The sequence below is a fragment of the Hemitrygon akajei genome, chromosome 4, assembly GCF_048418815.1.
Source record: "Hemitrygon akajei chromosome 4, sHemAka1.3, whole genome shotgun sequence".
NCBI classification, from domain to species: domain Eukaryota; kingdom Metazoa; phylum Chordata; class Chondrichthyes; order Myliobatiformes; family Dasyatidae; genus Hemitrygon; species Hemitrygon akajei.
In genome coordinates, this window is record NC_133127.1 from 48477307 (window position 1) to 48500361 (window position 23055).

Genomic DNA, 23055 nt, shown 5'->3' on the forward strand with positions numbered 1-23055 from the left:
CTAACTGTACTCCCAGATACTTGTAGGTCTTAACCTGCTCCACACATTCTCCATTAATGATCACTGGCTCCATATGAGGCCTAGATCTCCTAAAGTCCACCACCATCTCCTTGGTCTTGGTGATATTGAGACTGTTGTAGAGCACTACAACATAGAAACAGGCCCATTGGCTCATCTAGTGCATGCCAACCTGCCTTACTGCCTAATCCCATCTTACCTACACCTGGACCGAAGCCCTCCATATCCTTTTCATTGATGTACCTATCCAAGTTTCTCTTGAATGTTACATTTGAACCTACATCTACCACTTCTGTTTGTAGCTTGTTCTATACTCGCACCAGATTCTGAGGGAAGTAGTTTTCTTTCAGGTTCCCCTTAAAATATTTCACTTTTTACTTTAAATCTATGACGTCAACTTCTAGTCTCATCCAACTTGAGTGAAAAATACCTGCATGTATTTATCCAGTCTATACCCCTTTATTGAATCTGATTTGTTTTGGGGTATTGTGAAGCCAATAGGTGGCAGTAGAATACCATCAATGTTTTATATTTCTATACATTTATATCACATTGTCCCATGGAACATATATTATTAGGATTGTTTTGTCTTTTTACCTTCATAGAATGGACTCAAAATGTCTTTCTGAGCTTGAAGAGGTGAAATTAGTGTTTTCTATCATTTATATATTTCCTGGGGCATATAGATGGATTAACTTAAAAGCCTGTAGTATAGTATCTGCAATACGTCTTCACATTATGTGATGTTGCATTATAGAAAATGTCTGTATCATGAATTTACATAACGTGAGTAAATTTACCAACTGACCTATCTACAGTACATTTTCATCCAGGTAACTTGTATACATAACAAACAGCAAAGGACACCGTATAGATCTCTGTGTCTTAATAACTTGGTTAAGTTTTTTGACAATGTGATGAGGGTGATTGATGAACATAGAGCTGTAGATGTTGTCTCCATATATTTTAGTAAGCCATTTGATAAGGTCCCATTTGGGAGACTCATCCAGAAAATTGAGATGCATGAGTTGACATTTTGGATTCAGAGCTGGCTTGCCCATTTTAGACAGGATAATGGTTGAAGAGACCTACTCTAGTGGGACATCTGTGGTTACTGGTGTGCCACAGGGATCAGTGTTGGGACCTCTGCTGTTATGTATATAAGTGACCTGGAAGAAAATGTAGATGCGTGGGTTAGTAAGTTTGCAGATAATACGAAGATTGGTGGTGGTGTGAATGGTGTAGAAGACTGGCAAAGGATACAGCGGGATATAGATCAATTGCAGATATGGATGGTTAAATGTCAGATCGAGCTTAATCCGGCCAAAGGTGAAATGTTGCACCTTAGTAGATCAAATGGAAAGAAACAATACTCTGCTTATGACAAGACCCTTATCAGTGTTGATGAGCAGAGGGACCTTGGGGTCCAAGTTCATATCTCCCTGAAAGTGGCTACACAGGTTGATAGGGTGGTTAAGAAAAAACATTTGGCATGCTTGCCTTTATTAGTCGAGGTATTGAGTTCAAGAGTGAGAAAGTTATGTTGCAGCTTTATAAAACACTAGTTGGGCCACATCTGGAGTATTACATACAGTCTGGTCGCCCCATTATAAGAAGAATATTGAGGCTTTGGAGAGGGTGCAGAAAAGGTTTTCCAGGATGCTGTCTGGATTGGAGAGCATGTACTATAACGAGAGGTTGGACAAACTTGGGTTGTCTTCTCTGGTGTGGCAGAGGCTGATGGAAGATCTGATAGGCGCTTATGAGATTATGAGAAGCATAGAGTAGACAGACAGTATCTTTTTCCCAAAGTTGAAATGTCTAGTACCAGAGGGCATGCATTTAAGGTAATTTCAAAGGAGATATGAGGGGCACATTTTTTACACAGAGAGTTGTGGGTGACTGGACTGCCTGAGATGGTGGATACTTTAGGGATTTTTAAGTGATGTTTATGTAGGCACATGAATATGAGGAAAGTGGAAGGATGTGTGCATTATGTAGGCAGAAAGGATTAGTTTCACTGGCCGTTTGATTAGTAATGTACCTGGTTCAGCACAACACTATGGGCCAGAGGGTCTGTTCCTGTGCTTTACTGTTCTTTATTCTATGTGAGCACTTGACAGAAGTTGTTTCTTTTGCATTTTGAGTTTACCCCACCCCTCCCCCCTCAAACATTACAGACATTCAGGGAACAGAAGTTTGTCATTACAGAATTCACAAATCACTACTCAAGTAACTGAGACCTGGAATAAAATCTGCAATCTCAGCATTTGTGTGGGATAAAATATGTAAATAAATCAACACAAATTGATTCCTTTTTCAATTTGTGTTTCTTGATCCATGTGCACGTGATGCCTCTTCACTGTGTGAATCACTTTCAACAAAGTTAACACTCCATCCCATCCTGTATTTAGCTTTTGTTTTCACAAAAAATTCCATAAGAGTGAATTTTTATTCCATGTATGAAACTTTCATAGTGATTTAAGAATTCCCTAAGGATGAATTTCCATTGCCTGAATTGCTGAATGTAGGGGACACTTTACTTTTTAAACTAGTTCTTGGCGACAAGGGATGTAGTATTTTTTTAAAGCAGGAGTCCTTTAGTAGTAAGTAAATTCAGGCTGCATATGATCCGTCCCCTTACGAGGGCGGTACAGTAGTGTGGTGGTTAGCATAATATGATCATAGTAGCAATGACCCAGGTTCAATTCTGCTACTGTCTGTGAGGAGTTTGTACATTCTCCCCATGACCTTGTGGGTTCCTTCCAGGTGCTCTGGTTTCCTCCCACATTCCAAAAGCAGGTCACTAGGTTATTTGATCACATGGGTGTAATTAGGCAGCACAGGCTTGTTGAGCCGGATGGGACAGTTACTGTGCTGCACTTCTAAATGAAATAATTAATAAAAAATAAAATAAACCCTTCACTCTCCAGAGGATGCACTTAACCTGTATCCATGTTCATCTTGGAGGTTTATACTCGCTCCTTTAGATTTCTGTTCATATGGATTTGTGCTGTTATTAAGTTTACCCAGCTGTCCTTCAGGAATCAAAAAGAGGAAAAGATCCTGTATTGTGAAGAGAAAGCACAATAGCTAGGTGGTAAGGTGGCACTGTAGCATAATGCTATTACAGCAAACTTACTATTTTCTCATACCCCTATCTTTAGCTTACCTCATTGATGCAGTTCCTCTTTACCTCTGAAACATCACTTTCTGATTCTGACCTTCACATTTTTACTGCCATTACATCACCCTAGTCAGCCGTATGCTCTGAACTTCCTTGTTTAAACTGCTCAGCTTTTTGTCTCAATCTCTTTCCTTAACATTCTCTATATAACCCATGCTTTTGATCAAGCTTTGATCTTCCTGTTTTCTCATTCTTTTGCTTCTGCTACTATTTATTTTAGTTCATACTTTTCAGACCTCCCAATATAAGGACACCATATGCGCAGCATGGCGGCATAGCAGTTAGCACAACACTTTATAGCACCTGGAGACCTGGATTCAACTCCCCACACTGTCTGTAAAGAGTTAGTACATTCTACCCGTTATCAAGCGGGTTTCCTCTGGGTGCTTTGGTTTCCTCCCACATTCCAATACATACAGGGCAGTAGGTAAATTGCTCACGTGGGTGTAATTGGGCAGTGTGGGCTCATTGGGTCAGAATGGGCTGTTACTGTCTTGTATCTCTTACAATAATAATAAAGTATTACATCCAATTCTTTTGGAAAATAGTTTTTGGATGTTAGAATTCATTTACAGAGTTTATTTAAATGAAAAGCTATAAACAATAAATGTGACAGAATTGGTTGACTAATTATCCTCTGGATAACTACTTTCATCTCAGTCTAACTCTGCATGCTTGTTTCTTTATAAATATGATTGTGATGAAATGAATATTTTATGCCAAATTTGTGTTTTGCTTCTCCAACTTTACCGCGGTGACAATACTTCAAAGGAATTTATCAGCTCAAATGAAGTCTGAAAGATTGTGCAAATGAAAAAAAGGTCATAGTCATGGAACAGTGTAGAGGAGAAACAGGCCCTAAGACTCATCTAGTCTGTGCTGAACTATTAATCTGCCTAGTCTCATCAACCTGCTTGCAGACCACAGCCCCTCATGCCCCTCTCATCTATATACCTATCTAAATTTCTCTTAAATGTTGAAATTGAATCCACTTCTACTACATCCACTGACCGCTCACTCCACACTCTTACTACCCTCTGAATGAAAAAGATCCCCTTCATGTTCCCCTTAAACATTTCATCATTCACTCTTAATTCATGACCTTCAGTACTAGTCTCACCCATCCTCAGTAGAAAAAGTCTGCTTACACTTACCCTATCTATATCTCTCATAATTTTGTATGCCTCTTTCAAATCTCTCCTCATTCTCTTACACTCTATTGAATAAAGTCTTAACCTATTCATTATTTCTATAACTCAAGTCAAGTCCCAGCAGCATCCTTATAAATTTTCTCTGCACTCTTTCAATCTTATTGATCTTTCCTGTATGTAGGTGACCAGAACTGCATGCAATACTGCAAAATGGGCCTTACCAAAGGCTTGCACAAATTCACAGAACATCCCAACTCCTATACTCAATACTTTGATTTATGAAGGCTGATGTGCCTGAAGCTCTCTTTATGATTCTATCTACCTGTGACACAACTTAAAATGAATTATGGATCTGTATTCCTAGATCCTTCTGTTCTACCACACTCCTCAGTACCCTACTGTTCACTGTGAAAGTACCCCCCCCCCACCGATTTGTCCTCCCGAAGTGCAACACCTCACACTTGACTGCAGTAAATTCCAGCTGCCATTTTTCAGCCCATTTTTCCAGCTGGTGGAGATCCCACTGCAAGAATTGATAGCTTCCTCACTGTCCACTATACCTTCAGTCTTGGTGTCATTTGCAAATTTGCTGATCCAGTTTACTACATTATCATCCAGATTGTCGATGTCAACAAAGGATCCAGCACTGATCCTTGGGGCACTCCACTCGTCACAAGTCAACAGTCAGAAAGGGAACCATCTACTACCAGTCTTTGATTTTTCCTGTGAAGCCGATGTCTAATTTACTGCCTCATCCTGAATGACGAGCAACTGACCTTTCTTGAGCAACCTCCCATGTGGGACCTTGTCAGAGCCCTTGCTAAAGTCAATGTAGACAACATCCACTGCCTTGCCTTCAACTTTCCTTGTAACTTGCTCGAGAAATGCTATAAAATTGGCTAGATATGACTTGCTGCACACAAAGCCATGGTGACCATCCCTAATCAATCCCTGTCTATCCAAATACTTGTATATCCAGTCCTTTAGGATACCTTCCAATAAGTTGCCCACTATTAATGTTAGGCCTATAATTTCTCTTATACTTAGAGCCTTTCTTAAACAATGGAACAGCATCAGCTATTCTCCAGTCCTCTGGCACCTCACCTGATACTAAGGATGTTTTAAATATTTCTGTTAAGGACCCTGCAATTTTTGGCATCCCCACTGCTTCAACTGTGCAATGAGAAAGAACAGCAGAAATTTAAACAAAGAAATATCTACTGACAGCTTTCATCCTATAGTATTACATTCCCTGAATTCCTTTATTTTTGCACAAAGCATCTTGAATTTATTCTGACTAATAATGAGCATGTTTTATCTTCAGGGAAAGCACACAGGAAGCAGACAAAAAGTACCAACCGATAAGCTCTCTCTTAGTTTAGAACCAGGGATGCAGCATAATGCAAGCACAAAAGAATTGCCTGATGACTCACAGGCAGAGGTGAGTAAGTTTCAGTAAACTATTTTTTGGCCAAATATGAGCTTCCAGGTCTTGATTTGTCAGCATATAGGGTCATTTTATGTTTAAGTACCTACCTATTTCTTTGAAACAATAGATGCAGAAATGATATAATTTCTATAACCATAATTTATTTTTGCCCCAAGTGATTTGACAAAGATTTTCAGGAAATAAGTTATTCTATTTAAAAATTATTATTGATAAGTATCTTAAGCCCAGTTTGCATATATTTTTGAAATCCATTTAAATTATACATTTTATGCTGGCTGATTCCATGTATATTTATTGTGAATTTGTCAGAGCTTTGGATCATTCTACATACCTGTCCCCAATTTTCAAGCTATGATACTACTGCTTGTCTGTCACCAGTTTTGGATGAGCTACAATTTTATTCAACTGAACGATTGTCGAACTGAAACCTTTGGCACCTAACATAAATTCCTTATCTCTTTGTTTCTGATTTGTTGCCTGCTTTCTAGCTATCTTAGGCTGAATTTTACTGCTGGCATCCTTGAAGTCTAACCAAACCACTTCAGGTTCTTGTTTTATTCCACATCCAGTTCCACGTGCATATCCTTACAGCTTTACTCACTAGTCATTATTTACTGTCAACAGTAGTTATTGTATCAAGGATGACTAACAAGAATACCTGCAGTATTATGTTCATTGAGTTTCTGATCAAAACTTCATCCAGAACTTGTACTGTATGGCAGTATTTAACCTGTATAGTTGTGTCTTGGTGAGTTTTCACAACTTATGAGTTATTTGCTTAAATATCTGCAGAATTTCTTATTAACATAATACCAGCTAAATCTACCATTGCAGCTACTGAGCTACCTCATTCAGTGTTACTTTATTCCGTTCTTATTAAACTTAATTAGGCAAAATTCTTACTTACTAATTTAAAAGTCAATTTCTCATACCCCTTATCTTTAGCTTACTTAATTGATACAGTGCTTTTCTGCCTCTGGGACTTCACTTTCTGATTCTGACCTTTACATTTTTACTCTCATTGTGCTACTGTAGTCAGCTGTATGCTCTGAACTTTCTTGGTTAAACCACTCAGCCTTTTTGTCTCAGTCTCTTGCCTTGAAGTTCTCTATATAACCCATGCTTTTGACAAAGCTTGGATCTTGCTTTCGCCTCTGCTACTATTTAAGTTCATACTTTTCAGACTTCACACTATATGGGTGGCATGGTAGTATAACAGTTTGCACAACAGTATCACAGCACCAGCAACTTGGATTCAATACCCCACACCACCTGGTAAAGAATTTGTACTTTCTTCCGGTGACTGGGTGGGTTTCCTCTGGGTGCTCCGTTTTCTTCCCAGATTCCAAAGACGTATGGGTTAGTAGGTCAATTAGTCACATGTTGTAATTGAGCAGTGTGGGCTCGTTGGGCCAGAGAGCCTGTTACTGTGTTATGTCTCTTTTTTTAAAAATCTGTTAATACCGGATTTGATTTTTGACACTTTTAGTTGTCTGGGAAACATAAAAACTAAATATTTTTGTAGTTTGGAATCTCTGAAAATAGATACATTCAGCAGATTCTAGCAAATGTGTTTTTACCATCCGAGGCATGCCATTCTTCTTGTTACCAATAAGGAGGAGTAATACGAGCCTAAAGACCCACGTAAAGTGATTCAGGAACAGCTTCTTCTCCTCTGCTATTAGGTTTCTGAATAGCCCAGGAACATAATCTTATTATTCTTTTCGTTTGCACTATTCTTCCAGCTATTTATAGACTTTTATGTCTTTGCTGCAACAAAACAAATTTCATGTCTTATGTCAAAAATAATAATTCTGATTTCTGATTATAATATTTTCTAAGTCAGTCACCATTTAATGGGTTCATGCGCTAATTAGTGAGATGATGATAGTCAATAAAAGGACAGGGTAGAGAGCATGTTATCTTTCCAGTCCATCTCTTCTCACCCCATCATCATACTTTGTGTATGTGTTTATCAAGTGATTTGTATTCCTATTTGAATATGATTATCTATATGCCTTCCTCATTTTTATGCTGTGTATCATGTTTTTGTTTTATATTTATTCATTTCTCATGTATGTAGTCAAGGTCATGTTTTGTTATCTTCTATCATCCCATATATTAATCTCAGGAGGATCTGAAATTGAGTTGGCTACTAATGTTGCTATGTAACTAACCAAGCATAGACTTTTAAGAACTGCCTGAGATGACTTGTCTTCACATTTTTTTTCCTCTCTTCCTTCCTGGAATGAAGATTTTTTTAAAATGAGGGATTAGCTCTATGCAAATACTCAGCAGCACAGATAGAAACTGTATGATTTTTCTCAGATAATTATTTGGAGAAGGGTGCTCTGTCCATTTGCAATCAAGGATTTTTCAGTTTAATCAGTAATTTGTTTTTCCTATCCTTGACCCTTGTTTGGGATACGGTGAAGGATGCAGTCATAAATTGAACGTGCTCAGTTATGGTAAAATGGTAGAAGTACCTTGAAAAGTATCTGCCACATGGATGCCATCAGTATTGTTCATTTCACAGTACACAGAAGCTTGCTCAATTGTTGTAGCACCACCCTAGCGGGCCATGAGTGTCAACAGTCCTATTGGTTTTAAGGAATGTAATGGAACATTGACTATGAATGTAAGAATGAAAAGGCATTGCATGGTTTATTCTTGTAATTTTAAAAATTATTTTGAGTTAAAATTAAGTTTATTTTGATATATTAAAAAATCAGTGCATTCTGCTATATCTGTGCTAAATTAGCTGATTCTTAACATGGTATGAATCATTAAAAGATACTGTACGCAGCAGATATTGCTAGTGGTTCTCTAATTATTTTTATCTCTCTATAGGAGAAGCAAATGGACACAGAAAAACCAGAAGTGACACCTTGCCATCAAAATCAAACTGCTGGAAATGGTCAGAAAAGCATATCCTCAGTGAGTTTTGTATCCTGGAATGATCCATTGATTGATACTTCTGTCAGGGATTTATTTGATGATCCACAATCAGAGGTGAGGCCAAATGAGACTGTTGATTTGGTTCAAGTGACATTTTACTAGTCAGATTAACCTATTCCCGGTGCTGCAACCTGCACTATGCTTTAGGCATCTTAATATCAATAACTGTAGTGTTTCTCTTCCTGACGTACTTAACGTATTCTATGCAAGATTCAAACAGAAGAGGAGCATCCCGCCCCCTCTGGATGAACCAGACCTGGTGGCATCGAGATTCATCATCACCGAGGAAGATGTTAGAAGAGCCTTTCTGAAGATAAATCCAAGGAAGGCAACGGGCCCAGATGGCATCCCCGGATGGGTTCACCAGGCCTGTGCGAGCAAGCTAGCTGGAGTGTTTGCTGACATCTTCAGTTGCTCCCTGCTTCAGTCTAAGATCCCCTCGTGTTTTAAGAAGACAACGATAAAAAGTTAGGTCAAACAATGTTATTACCGAAACCCAATGAAATAGAAACTTTAATTCAAAAAGGAAAGATTAAAAAATTTATCTCTTGTATGTATAATTTGATTCAAAAACAGGCAATTAAACAAGGAGTCCATAAGTCAAGACAAAAATGGGAAAGTGATTTGAATATCAAAATTGAAGAAAAAAACTGGTCAAGACTATGTCTTGAGAGTATGACAAATACAATAAACGTTCGATTAAGATTAGTGCAATACAATTTTTTACATCAACTATATATTACACCACAAAAAATAAATAAATTAAACCCAAATTTATCTGATCAGTGTTTCCGATGTAACCAAGAAATTGGTACTTTTTTACATTTTACTTGGTCTTGCTCTAAAATTCAACCTTTTTGGACAAATTTAAGAGCTTTACTGGAACAAATTATTGGAATACAACTTCCACACAACCCAATATTACTTTTACTAGGTGATATTGAAGGGATAAAACCGATATCCAAATTGAATAAATATCAGAAAGAATTTATAAAAATTGCATTGGCAGTAGCCAAAAAAGCTATTGCAGTGACTTGGAAATCGGATACATATCTAAGTATAGATCGTTGGAAGAACGAAATTTATGGCTGTATTCCACTTGAAAAAATTACTTATAGTTTAAGAGATAAATATGAAACATTTTTGAAAATTTGGCGCCCTTATTTACAAAAGACAGGATTAAATATATAGGTGCTCCGAAGATGAAATAATTGGTTACTTGGGGAAAGAAAGAAATATATATACTAAAGTTATTACGAACTCCATGGAGCATGTGGGGATCCTCCAATATCCAGGCATTCCTTTTTTTTTTCTTTCTTTCTTATTTTTTTTAAATAGGGATGTTAGGGGGGAGGGGTTAAGGGGAGGGGGGAGGGGTTAAGGGGAGGGGGGCTGGGTAACATTTTTTTTTCATACACATTTATTCTGTAACTATTTGAAAACAATAAAAAAAGTTTAAAAAAAAAGAAGACAACGATAATCCCAGTGCTGAAGAAAAGCAAGGTGGCATGCCTGAATGACTATCAACCTGTGGCTCTGACATCAATTGTATGAAGTGCTTCGAGCGATTGGATATGGCACACATCAACCATAGCCTACCGGTCAACCTTGATGCTTTGCAATTCACCTACTGGAGCAACAGGTCAATGGCAGATGCCATCTCTCCGGCACTACATTCTTCCTTAGAATACCTGGAGAATAAAGACGCATATGTAAGGCTCCTTTTCATTGACTACAGCTCTGCCTTTAATGCCGTCATTCCAAATAAGCTGATTCCTAAGCTCCAGAACCTGGGTCTCAGCACTCAGAGCTGCAGCTGGATCTTCAACTTCCTCACAGACAGGACCCAGGCTGTAGAAATAGGGGACAAGCTTTCCTCTACAATCACTCTGAGCACCGGTGCCCCACAAGGCTGTGTACTCAGCCCCCTGCTGTACTCACTGTACAGCCATGATTGTATAGCCAAGTTTCCATTGAACTCAATATATAAGTTTGCTGATGACACCACAATTGTAGGCCGTATCTTGGGTAATGATGAGTCTGAGTACAGAGAGGAAATTAAAAACCTGGTGGCATGGTGCGAAGATAATAACCTATCCCTCAACGTCAGCAAGACGAAGGAATTGGTCATTGACTTCAGAAGGAGTAGCGGACCACACAACCCCATCTACATCGGTGGTGCGCAGGTGGAACAGGTCAAAAGCTTTAAGTTCCTTGGTGTGAATATCACAAATGACCTGACTTGGTCTAACCAAGTAGAGTCCACTGCCAAGAAGGCCCACCAGCGCATTTACTTCCTCATAAAGCTGAAGAAATTTGGCCTGTCCCCTAAAACCCTCACTAATTTTTATAGATGCACCGTAGAAAGCATTCTTCTAGGGTGCATCACAACCTGGTATGGAACTTGTCCTGTCCAAGGCTAGAAGAAGCTGCAGAAGATCGTGAACATAGCCCAGCACATCACACAAACCAATCTTCCATCCTTGGTCTCACTTTAAACCGCATGCTGTCGGAGCAGTGCTGCCAGGATAATCAAGGACACAACCCACCCAGCCAACACATTTTTTGTCCCTCTTCCTTCCGGGAGAAGGTTCAGGAATTTGAAGATTCGTACAGCCAGATTTGGGAACAGCTTCTTTCCAACTGCGATAAGACTGCTGCACGGATCCTGACCTGGATCTGGGCCATACCTTCCAAATATCCGGACCTAACTTGCACTTCCTTACTTTCCCTTTTCTATTTTCTAATTATGATTTATAATTTAAATTTTTATTATATTTACTTTGATGTACTCCAGGGAGCTGTGATGATTGTACGCTCTAGTATCAATTGTTTGGTGACAGTAAAGTAAATTTTTGGTATCATCACATTTCTTGGATATTACAAATAAAACGTGAATTGAAATCCAGGATACAAAAGGCCAACAACAGTAAAACCAGTATCATATTATATATTATAGTCATACTTTTATACAGCACAGAAACATGACCCAATTAGAGGACTAGAATATAAAAGCAAGGATGTGATGCAGAGGCTTTATAAGATATTGGTCAGACCATGGTTGGAGTATTGTGAACAGTTTTGGGCCTCTTATTTGTAGTGGCTCTGGGCCTGTACTTGCTGGAGTTAGGTTTTAATGAGATTCTGCCCCACCCCTCCATTCTATCGAATATTGAAAGATCTAGAAAAAGTGTATGTGGAGAGAATAATAGTGGCTGAGTCTAGGACCAGAGGATACAGTTCTGAATAGATGTTTAGAACAGAGATGAGGAGGAATTTCTCTAGCTAGGGGGCAGTTTATCTGTGGAGGGGTGTGGAGGCCAAGTCATTGGCTGTATTTAAGGTGGAGGTTGTTAGGTTCCTGATTAGTCAGGGTGTCAAAAGATATAGGGAGAAGGCAGAGGTATGGTGTTGAGAAGGCTAACAGCAGCCATGATGGAATACCTGAGCAGCCTGATGGCCTACTTTTGCTCCTATGTCTTATGGTCTTAGTCCTCCATGTCTGTGCAGAATTTTCAGGGATATTAGTTAGTTTTAGAAGTAATGTCTAAGAATGTCACTGGCTAACTAGGGTTTGCAGGCTCCTTTCTCAAAATTATACTCATCGATTGATTGTACTTTTAATCCACCATTTACTTTATTTATTTAGCAATACAGCACAGAATAGGTCTTCCATCCCTACAAATCTTACCCCTGCCTAATCATGGGACAATTTACAATGACCAATTAACCTACCAAGTGGTACGTCTCTGGAATATGGGAGAAAATAAGAGTACCTGGAGGAACCCACACATTCCATGGAAAAGATGTACTGTATAACCTCCTTATGAAAGATACAGGATTGAACTCTGAACTCCAGCAGCACGAGCTGTAATAGCGTCGCACTGACCACAATGCTGCTGTGGCACTCTATAGTTTGTTATTGTGTATCTTGACAACACAAAAATTGACCAGACCAATTAAATTTAAATTCATATCTGGCCACAGTATATGTATTCATTTTGTTTTGGTTGCTGGTCAGTGATCATAGTCATTGTACAATAGTTTATGCTCTGATGATTTTGCCTATCTTCCCATCAGTTAATGGCACAGTTTAGATGCCCTTGTTTCTATAATAACAAATGGTTTTGCCTTAAAAACGAAGAATGGATGAAGAAAGGAAAATGATTGTTATCTCTACCATAACCCTAAGGAGGTTGTCCAAATTCCAGACCTTTGAAGTAGCAAAGGCTATTCTGAATCCTGTAGCCCATTGTAAATCTTAATTAAGTTCATGCATAAGATTGGGGAAAAGCAGCTTGGTAATACTTTAGAATAATTTTTCAGCACACTCTGCATTCCTTGTTTACCGTTATACTGTTTAAAGATTCAGAAAACACTGACTGAGCCAACTGGCATCTACAATTTTCTTTCTCTATATATACTGTATGTCTTACTGTAATTTATAATTTTTTTATGTATTGCAATATACTGTTGTCACAAAACATCAAATTTCATGACATATTGTATGCCAGTGATATTAAACTTGACTCTGAGATGGAACAATGAATCAATATTCAGTAACTAGCAATGGTGCTGGATGATTGGAAAATGCACAGACATGATGATAAAAGGCCAGTTCTTGAAATGTCATTGCAAAGTTGGTATATAAAGTGTGGTTAATAGTGGTCTCACGAATTGTTAGCAGTTTGTAGCATAAAAGTTTATATCTTAATTATTGCTATTTCTGCAGTGTCTTGCCTAGATTAATAATTGAACATAACTAAAAATTTGCAATTCAGTGTTTGAAAATGCTTACAGGTTAATTGGATCTTTTTGTTGTATAGTTTATCTACTGTTTGGAGTTATTGTGAATGCTCTTGCCAATTGTTAATTATTTTAACTGTTAGGGAGTTCCTCATGGGTTGGATGTGGAGAGTATGTTTCTTTTTACAGAAGAATCTTGAACAAGGTTGATATAAAAATAAGGGTGGTTGGTTTAAAAGAAAATAAAACTTTGGGATTTCAGGTCTCTGGATTCAGATTTATTATCACTGTCCTATGTAATGTAACGTTTTTTTTTGTTTTGGGGCAGCAGTACAATGCAAAGACATGAAAAATAAATTGTGCAATAACAATGAATAATGAAGTGGTGTTCATGCATTCATGGACTGTTCAGAAATCTGATGATGGAGGGTGAGAAGCTGTTCATGAATTGTTGGGGTGTGCATCTATTATTAGTTACCTCCTGTAACTCCTCCCAATTGGTAGTAATGTGCAGAGAGTATGTCCTGGATGGTAAGGGTCCTTAGTAATGAATTCCACTTTCTCAAGATACTGTGTCTTGAACATCGAATAGTAGAATGCAGTACAGGTCCTTCGGCCCAAGATTTGCCAATGTACAGTATATAGACCTACTCTACAATCATTCCATTCCTTCCCTCCTACTCAAGTAATAACCCTACATTTTCCTTAAATCTATATGCCTGGTTAAGAGTTTCTTTAATGTCTCTGCTGGACCAGCCTCAACCATTAACCCCAACAATGCGTTCCAGGCACCTACCACTCTGTGTATTAAAAAAAAACTAGCCCTTCATCTCCTCTGCACTTACTTCTAACTTGCTTAAACAGCTGGCTTAGCCTACAACCCTCTGCAACATCCCATGACCTGTGCACTGGAGCTCTGTTTCTCAGAAACAATGCTGAAGTAGTCTTTGAATAACTTAAGGGTAGAGTTGGATAGATACTTGCTAAGCAATGGAATGCAAGGTTATTAGGGATAGGCAGGAATGTAACACTGAAGTTACATTTAGATCAGCCAGGATCTTACTGGCATTTCATGGTTGCTATCTGCTGTGATTATGTCTTTTGTGCTTGATGTAAGCTGTTCTATAATCATAGAGGTTCTTGATGGTTGATTTTTACTGTACCTGCAGATAGAATTATCAACTGGAAAATTTAGCATGCTAGATAAGATTACAGTGATGAATGGAGAGTACAGTGTCATTGGGCCTGTTGCAGATTGTTGCTGGGTCATTCAGATTGGGATGCTGTGAGAGACCTAAGCTGTACCATTGACATTTAACACACGCAACGCTGGAGGAACTCAACAGACCAGGCAGCATCTACAGAAAAAAAGTACAGTTGTTGCTTCTGGCTGAAACCTGACATTTAATAATACTTTGCACAATTTTATTTTCTTCCAGACCTGCAATCAGTCAACAAAGAGAAAACTCCCAGAGTGGTTTGGGTCTTCAAAACCACATGGACTCTCTTGTACTGCTATAAAGAAGGCAAAAAAGAGAAAAGGACTCTTCAGTTGAAACTATATTGTTGCCATTGGTTTTTGGATAAATGCTTCAACACTATACTGCACCTGGTGACAAAATAAAAATAAGCCATTTGGGTCTTGCCCAGCATTTCAATTGTATTGCACATTATTTCTGCCAGGGACAGCCTGGTGAGAAGCCTTCTGTGAGGGAGGATGAAAGCAGCTGAAGATGGCAAGATGATGTCCTGTTGTTGTAAGACTGAATCCTGAATGTATTCAAATTCACTGTTAAGCTTTAATGACATTCTTATGCAATGTGAAAATGTTCACACAGCACCTGTCCCCTTGCAGGTGTTAGCTCTATTATCATTACTGAATTCTGTAGTACATATATTTTCAAAATTGTGTTAATGTGGAATCATTCCTACACTAACATGAGTAACAGATAAGGCATTTTAACTAAGTATTGTTTCTCAATTGTTTTGAAACTGCATTGTAAGATATTCTGCAACAATGTTTGCAGAACAAGCAGAGGACTTGACATGGTGGGAAGTCTACAAAAACTTTAATTTTGTACAGTAAGGATGCTGTGAATTCTAAATCAATTTATAATGTACTAACTAATACCAAGAGGTGTGTAATCTTGATAGAAATAATTTTGCATGTCTTATAACAGAAGGAATAATATTTTACCCTACGTAATGTGCTATTCTTCAAAATGTTTCTTTTGCAAACTTAACAAAATTTTTAGAAACAATGGTTTAGTGCATCAGTACTATCTGCCACAATGTATTAAAAATGTGCAGATAAAAACTTACGATCCAGTGGAAAGTTTCCAAGTCTGCCAAACAATCACAAATGTTGAACAACACCAATGTACTTTTCTATAGATGAAAAGGGGAAAAATGGAGGTGGTCATAAGACCTCTCTAGGTAGTTCAGACTTGTAAGAATGCTCATTCTTTGCGCTGGTATGTTTGGATATAGAAAGGTGCCATTAATGATGAAAATAACATGCTGTTTGGGAAAGAAGGGCAAAGGAAATTTAATTAAATGTGAATGTGAAACAAAGTGAATTTATTTTTCATCTTTTTAAAGACAGGATTTTTCTAAACTGTATTTGAAGAAATAAATTCCAGAGAGATTTGCTATGTATTTATGTTTTAAAATCTTGATCCAAAATAAATACCAATAAAAGAATTTGCAGATTTTGCAACTGTGAAATGTAGCCTTACAAGAGGCAGTGGACAGTATGATCAGTTACATAGAATAATACAGTACAGCACAATACAGGTCCTTCAGCCCATGATCTTGTGCTGACTTTCTAACCTACTTCCAAGATCAATCTAAAACTACCCTCTATCTTTCTTTCATCCACATGCCTATCTAAGAGTCTCTTAAATGACCCTACTTGTATCTACCTCTACCACCATTCCGGGCAGGGAGTTTTCCATGAACCCACTACTCTCTGTGTAAAAACTCACTACTCTCCCACTACTCTTGTATTAGCAAATTCCACCATGGGAAGAGGAACTAGCTGTCTACTCTATCAATGCCTCTTATCATCTTTCTACCTTCATCAAGCCACCTCTCAGCATCCTTTGCTCTAGAGAGAAAAGCCCAAGCTTGCACAACCTTTCCTCATAAGACTGTTCTCTAATCCAGGCAGCATCCTGGTAAATCTCTTCTCCATCCTCCAGTGCTTCCACAGTGTTGGTGCATGGCCAAGTGGCTAAGCCGTTGGTCTAGTGATCTGAAGGTCGCTAATTCAAGCCTCAGCTGAGGCAGCGTGTTGTGTCCTTGAGCAAGGCACTTAACCACACATCGCTCTGCGACGATACCAGTGCCAGGCTGTATCGGCCTAGTGCCCTTCCATTGGACAACATTGGTGGCGTGGAGAGGGGAGACTCCCAGCATAGGCAACTGCTGGTCTTCCATACAGCCTTGCCCTGTCCACAGTCAACATTGAAATCGATGGACAGCCGAAGAAGTGCTTCCACATCCTTCCTATAATGAAGTGACCAGAACTGAACTCAATATTCCAAGAGTGCTTTATAGAGTTTTATAGAGCTGCAACATTGTGTCACAGCTTTTGAATTTAGTCCCTTTATTAGCAAAGGCCAACACACCATACACCTTGTTATCAACTGCGTGGCAACTTTGAGGTACCTATGAACTTGGTCTCCAAGGTCCCTCTGTTCCTCCACACTACTAAGAAGCTAGCCGTTAACCCTGAACTCTGCCTTCAAGTTCAATGTTCCAAAATGTCAAAATTTACATTAATACATTTGCAAGAAAAACAAAATTAATCAGTAGCATGTTTGCACTGATTACTAATGCTGTAAAGTCTGATATATGCTATTGAATGCAAATAAGTTTTGTATGTTACAGTCACAGTACTAGAATCGAATGTAGAAGTGGAAGGGCAGGAACAGAGTAGGTAATTCAATACTCCAAATCTGTTGCCCCATTTAGCCAGATAATGCGTAATCTTTATTCCAACTCAACTCAGTTTACTTTAATATTTATTTCCTGATACGCTTGTCTTTATAACACTTAAGTTTTGACCATAGTATTGAGAACTCCAATTATTACAGAATCCACAGGCTTTAAGATTTAATAGTCTGCTCTGTTAGTTCATCATGGCTGATCCATTTTCCCTTCCGCTGTTGGAAGAGTATTTTATATATATATATTATACACACACCTACCATGTTTGTACAGTACTGTATGTTTTGCACAGATGCTTTCAGTATGAGCAGGTATTAAATGTGAATGAATAAGTGTAACATAAATAAGCCACAGTGTTGATGTTGGGGTAGTTTGATGAACTCAGAGGATTTTGAAAAATCAATTTATTTGTCTCAGTTATAGGGTCATATAGCCCAACTGGTCCATGCTGACCAAGATTCCCATCTAGTTAATTTGTTCTGTTGCATTATTCTGCCATTGAAATACCATTTCTCTCAAGCAGATTTTCATTATTGCATCTGGTTAAAATATATTACAAAAAATATCTGTTCTGGTCCTTAAGGAAGCATCTAGAGAATGTTGCATTCATATGCAATTAACTTAATTCTGCTTTAGCACAATAGCTATTTTGTTAAATGTTGTTGAGACTTTTGAATGACAAACCATGTTTTTTTATTAAAGGAAAAGAATGAACTGGCTTTATATTCCATCTTGCTAAGTTTTTCACAACCAATGAAGTACTTGAATTGTAGTGGCTGTAAGAAGGTAGTCAGAGTCACTTGGTACACAATAGAGTCACATAAATGAATTAAATAATTGGCTGGATAATCAAGCTTAGTATTTTGGTTTGACGAATAGGCTGGGGGAAGAATTAAAATATTTCCACAATTGCTGAGGCAGTAGATAAGATCTCGTGTCATCTTGACTGAAAGGCAGTACCTTCATCAATGCAGGGCTCTCTCAGAATTGATCTGAGAGCTTAGATCAATGTTATCTGGAAGAAGTTATTGACTAGCTGCAAATGTGGATGCAATGATGAGTACTAGATATAGTTCACACATACAAACATTGACCAGCATTCAGAAACCAAGGAAGTAAAACTCTTGTCCATGCTGCATTTTTGGCCCATATCTTTTTACTTGTTAGTAAAATATCATGTCTACATACACAAGTAATGATTATCAGTGGTGTCTATCAGGAAATGTTAAATTTATAACCAGACATGCAATTATTCACAACAGGATTTCTAGAAATGCATGAAAGAATTTTGCACTTGTCTCCAAGATGGCGATAAACACGTGATTTTGAATCAATTGCATTGATATTGGAATCATTGGTAAACCTAAATAAAATTACAAATATGAGATTAACTTTTTTTCTGTGATATGCCCCCGTTTGTAAACCAATTTCTTTAGTGTTTTATATCATTGTATAACCTGATCCCTCTGGCTATGAGAGATCCTGCTCAACCAGTAGTGTGGAATAGGTGATAGCAATGTTAAGAGCTTGCATTATAGCCCTCTTCCCCAGACCCTCCACCCCCACCCCAAATTCTTAAGTATGTTGATATTAGCTAAAGTTTCGTTAAATACAATTAGGGTGTGATGTACCTAGTTGCAAATGATTTTTACAAATTTTAATGTCAAACACTGAGCCAAACAGCCACATGTTTCAAATTTAGAAATGTGTCACATAAAAGCATGGGGTCTGGCCACTAGCCAATTAAATCAAAACAACTGCTTCTGAGGCAGGCTAAGAGAACTGAGGTTGATTTGTTTCCAGCCCAGTTTTGAGGGAGTTGATGAGGCCAGTGCAGTATCTGCAGATTCTCCCACTGTTCCATTTGGAGATGCTTGAAGGGGGGAGCAAGTTTTGTTCTCCTTCCATGGTCTTCATTTGGTGTTGGCACGTAAAGTCAAAGTCAAGGTGTTCAGTGTCTTTCTGACCTTGCTGAGATAATGTTGGTGGGACTTACAGTGTAGTGAGGCTTTAGATAGACAGTCCATGTCTTGGAAATAAACGTGTCTGGAGATCTCTGCTACCACTATCAGAATTAGAATCTGGTTTATTATCACTGGCATGTGATGTGAAATTTGTTAACTTAGCAGCAGCAGTTCAATGCAATACATAAACTAGAAAAGAAAAAATAAATAAAATTAAAAAAAATAAACAAGTAAATCAATTACAGTATACGTATACCGAATAGATTAAAAGTATATAAAAATACTGTATATTTTTAAGAAGTTAGGTAGTGTCCAAGGATTCAATGTCCTTTTAGGAATCGGATGGCAGAGGGGAAGAAGCTGTTCCTGAATCATTGAATGTGTGCCTTCAGGCTTCTGTATCTCCTACCTGATGCTAACAATGAGAAAAGGGCATGCCCTGGGTGCTGGAGGTCCTTAATAATGGACACTACCTTGCTGAGATGCTGCTCCCTAAAGATGTCCAGGGTACTAGACCAAGGGATTACTGCTGAGCTTGTGAACTTGATCTTCAAACACTGTTTTCTTCACAAAGCCTTTGCTGGCACTCCAAAGATTATGAATTTCATTTTTGATGTTTGCCTTGATGGACATAGGGCTTGATAAATGGAAAGAGACCATCTTTTCTGGGGTCTCATTGAAGATCTTTATTTTTGGGAATGGTGTAATTCACTTAATTACTTAAATTTTATCATTTTTCATTCTGTTGTTCTCTTCAGTGAACCAGTAAGACATAAGATGGAGCTCAGCCTCCAGGAATGCATGGACACCAGCACCTCCTATGATCTGTAGCTCAATGACGGAGATTGGAGATGAGTTCTGGACAAAAGTTGAACAGTTTCCAACCCAATTCATAAATTGCTCTACTGGGGAAAATTGTTAGTCCATATTGGGTCATGTGCCTAGAAGGCAAAACCTATTTGGTGCATCCATAACAAGAAAAAAAAAGACAACTTAACTGAAAAGTGGTGTACGCGGTGGAGATCTGTACAACATTGAGGATATCAAACAGCTACAGATATTTGAGCCTTACTGCAGGATGAATGACGCCAAATGCAATTGGGCTGGAGAAGTTCAAGGGAATTCTGGTGAATTTTGGAAACAACAAAATTCCTGCTGATGTATCACAGTGGCAGTATATTTGTTGCAATATTGCATGATGCTGCTGATGTTACACAAGTGGTCCTCTGATAACCACGCAGACTATGCCTGCCAATTGCTCTGTTAATTGCTCCATACATAATTCTAGCCACTCAGTCTTGTACAGTAGCTCTCTGGTTGTTCATGACTCTTGTTGGACACTCTGCACAAAGCACAGTCTGCAGTCAGAATGCTTGCGAGTCTGCTTTATCTCCTTGTGCTCCACATAAGTTATGGTAATATAATTTGGTTGCTTGAAGCATTTATTAATAACAGACAGAAAGGCCCTGACTTTTGTTAACTAATGCATGTAATATTGACCCTATGGTACAGATGTGCTGCAGACATTCTAGCATTTTGAGATAGCTATACAATTGGTCCCTGTAACCTGAAGCCTGTTCCATGCTTACTGGTTATTACTTGTATTAAGGAGATTGCTTGCTGCTTATGAACCTCAAATATGACAGACAATAAAGCTGGATGCATTTAAGATGTTTCATCTTTGATTTCTATCATGAGTCATGCACCAAACATTCTTTCATTTCTTTACCTTAAGGGATCATCAGTTCTTACTGAAAAGCACTACTGGCATGATAACTGCTTGATGATTTAGTTTGGCAGATTGATGAGAAATGTTTACATAAAAGGTTTACTACTTTATGTGAAAGGACCTACATTCTGTGGTCACTTTATAAGGTAGAAGAGTGGAACCCCGGTGTGGCCTTCTGCTGCTGTAATCCATCCAGTTCAGGGTTTGATGTGTTGTGCATTCAAAGATGCTCTTCTGCACATCATTGTTGAAACACTTGGTTATTTGAGTTACTGTCGCCTTCCTATCAGCGAGGACCAATCTGACTAATCTCCTCGGAACTCTCCCATTAACAAGGCATTTTCACACACAGAACTGCTGTTCACTGGATTTTTTTTTGTCTTTTTTTTTTGGCATTCTCTGTTAATTCCAGAGTATCTTGTGTGAAAATTCTGAATCCACCAATTATTCCACTGTTGAAATCACTTAGATCACATTACTTCCCCATTCTGATGTTTGGGCTGAACAACAACTGAAATCTTGACCATGTCTGTATTCTGTTATGCATTGACTTCCTACCACCTAATTGGCTGATTAGATATTTGCATTAATAACCAGATACAGTATACAGGTGTACCTAATAAAGTGGCCACTGTATGCTTTAAAATCGTCACAGAAGGAGAAGGAAGCTTAAGAACTATTTTGTGCTGAAGGGTAGTGGACTTGAACTACTTTGCCACAAGAAATAATTGTGGTGGAGACTTGTGTATCTCTTAAAGAGAAACGTAGAAATATTGGAGGTAATTGACAATATGGGGAAGATTGATTTTTGAACCTCTTTGTCAAAATCTCTTTTTGGCTGCTCTGCCATGAGAGGCAGACCCAAAAGCCCTGGAACTTTAGTTATATGGAATTTCATATTGTAGAAAATATTTTAAGGAGGGGGAAATAATAGATTGAAGATCTATAAGATCAGCATCACTGATAGTCAACAAGTCATTTGGTCTGTATGGAATATACCCAAAAATTGCCACTAGAAGCAAAGGTAACAATGGCATTGGTCATCTGCTTTATGTTGTCACTAGATGTGGGAACTCTGCTTGAGGAAGAGATTTGTTGCTGCTTTAAGGCTGGAGGAATAAAAGAAGGACATTATAGGCCACTTTGCTAATGAGAACTTGTTGGCAGGGTCAAGCAAGCTAGCATTTGGAAAATCACAGGTTAATTAAAAGACCTGGCATTGATTTGGCAGAATTAACTCATATCTGACTAACAAGATTGAATTCCATACAGTGGGAAAGAAGAGGTGTGTTAAGATGATCAAAGCTGACAGTAATAAAGGGAGTATGATAGTAACATTATGCAATTGGCACGATAACAGAAAGCTAAGAATGGTGTGAATGTCCAATCACAAGCAAGAGAAAACCTGCAGATGCTGGAAATCCGAGCAACACACACAAAATGCTGGAGGAGCTTGGCAGGCCAGGCAGCATCTATGGAAAAGAGTAAACAGTTGACATCTCGGGCTGAGACCCTTCATCAGGACTCAGGATGGTGTGAATGGATTTTTTTGAGTTTCTAAGAAGCAGACTATTTTACATCTGGTATTGTGTAAAGAGACAAGATTAACTGATGATCCTACATTAGAGATCTAAGAAAGAGTTGATCATAGTATGGTAGAATTTCAAATTCATTTTGAGAGTGAAAAACTTAGATCTGAAACTAATATCCTAAACTTGAATAAACAACAATTTTAACAGGATGTTGATAGAGTTGGCTAAAGTAGATTGGGAAAATAGATTAATGGATATAACAGTAGATCAACGGTAACAAACATTTTATGGTGATTTTCATAAACCCCAACAAATCTACTGCTTGGTATATTTCAAACAGGATAACAGGCCCTACTAGAAGATGCA

At 38.2% G+C, this 23055-nt stretch overlaps 1 protein-coding gene across 3 annotated transcripts in view; it reads left to right on the plus strand.

Moving 5' to 3' along the window:
* wrn (WRN RecQ like helicase) overlaps window positions 1-16213 on the plus strand; it is a 141496-nt gene extending 125283 nt beyond the window's left edge. For 2 of the 3 annotated variants that reach the window (XM_073042519.1, XM_073042520.1), the window contains exons 34-36: window positions 5681-5797; window positions 8657-8818; window positions 14950-16213. In XM_073042519.1, coding sequence (XP_072898620.1) covers window positions 5681-5797; window positions 8657-8818; window positions 14950-15066 — 396 coding nt within the window. In that variant the 3' untranslated portion in view covers window positions 15067-16213. Of the gene's footprint in view, window positions 1-623; window positions 659-5680; window positions 5798-8656; window positions 8819-14949 lie in introns of those variants that run through there. The other variant, XM_073042521.1, reaches the window with a different exon arrangement.
* The last annotated feature ends 6842 nt before the right edge of the window (window positions 16214-23055 follow it).